General features: G+C 45.9%; 1 protein-coding gene across 1 annotated transcript in view; it reads left to right on the top strand.

Moving 5' to 3' along the window:
* Positions 1-1,258: 1,258 nt before the first annotated feature.
* Pmar_PMAR003243 (hypothetical protein) overlaps positions 1,259-1,379 on the top strand; it is a gene marked incomplete at both ends in the record, with an annotated part of 1,287 nt that continues 1,166 nt past the window's right edge. The window contains 2 exons of the mRNA XM_002784872.1: positions 1,259-1,292; positions 1,343-1,379. Of these exons, the coding sequence (XP_002784918.1) occupies positions 1,259-1,292; positions 1,343-1,379 (71 nt within the window). The remainder of the gene's footprint in view (positions 1,293-1,342) is intronic.

Genomic DNA, 1,379 nt, shown 5'->3' with positions numbered 1-1,379 from the left:
GATGGTGATGACAGTTCTCCATATTTTCTGCAGAATACATGAACTATGCTCCTCCGAAAGATATGTGTCTTGGAAGTTCAGCTAGTGTAGTCGTGGAGAGACAATCCGAATAAACACAGAAAAAATGTGCGAAGTGACAGTACCTGGCAGGTACTGTCACGAACGAGCAGGTACTACCTGCTCGTTCGCTCACTCAGCAATTGAATATTTTACAGCTTATTCTGAACCCAAGGATGGGGATTGCACTGTAGTTCAGCTTCTCGTGTGCCTATCTGTCGCGGACCAGGACGCCGCCCGTTATATTTCGGCCGATTTTGCTGCAATGAACATGATATCTATTCTTTTGCTGCACCTTTCAAGCGCTGTAGATATACGACTCAAACGGGACTGTTTTAAACCTAACATCATTTAGCTACAGTCCATGTGATTCGCGTTTACTTCAATGATGTTTCCCTGACTCAGCGGGAAGTTAGCACTGTCGTTAACGAGCACTCACCACATGCTCAGGAGACAATAGCCACCTTCACCTACAAGTCTTCCGGAAGGATCCATTACCACTGCCACTGCAGTAAGCACTATTGATTTGGAAATGAACGGCCACTGAGAAACATGCGCCCTACAGCCTCGCAACGCAACTAGCCACTCAACAGATGTGCTTAAGAACAGCAGCCTGAGATGGTCGGTACAGAAGCTACGCTATAGCCACCCAATCACGACACTTTCAATACGCTCAGCAAGGTTTCCAAATCTTGCCAGCGGGGCTATGTTTGATTATAAGAATGAGAGCCGATCAGACTGATCAGCTCTGTGGGGGACCTTCAATACATATTCGAGTGTTGGTCATCTGATCGATCCAAGACCTAACTGAACTAACTCAACACCACCGATGATATAATAGAGCAACTCCAACAAGGGCGGAACAATGACTTCGCAACGCCGCAGCGAAATAACAACTATCAATGGTATAGAAGATTCCGTGCATATTCCCAAATACCATCACGACAACTGATAATGGTGATACTCCTGATATTACGGCTAACAGTCACCACTGATCCTCACTCATTGCAAACAAAATATCAAAAACTACATGATGATACCGGGAAGATGTCCATTCTACCGTTCCGCACCCGTGTGGTGGATGACCCTAGATTTGGGGGAGCACTAGTTAAGACACCACTTAGGAGTCTACTCTCGAGGTCGGACAACAAGACGGTATAAATGATACTCAGCTACCGCACATAACCAATCGAAACTACTAATGTTAAAGCATGCCACCAGTAACAGTGCCATTGGTGACAGCCTGCTAGACTTCAGCATAACTTAACAACAAAAAGGTGTTCAGACTATTGCTCCGGTTGCTCGTCATTCCCCCACTGCTC

This window comes from Perkinsus marinus, assembly GCF_000006405.1.
Source record: "Perkinsus marinus ATCC 50983 genomic scaffold scf_1104296934402, whole genome shotgun sequence".
In the NCBI taxonomy this organism is placed as follows: domain Eukaryota; phylum Perkinsozoa; order Perkinsida; family Perkinsidae; genus Perkinsus; species Perkinsus marinus.
This window is presented reverse-complemented; position numbering and strand designations above follow the sequence as displayed.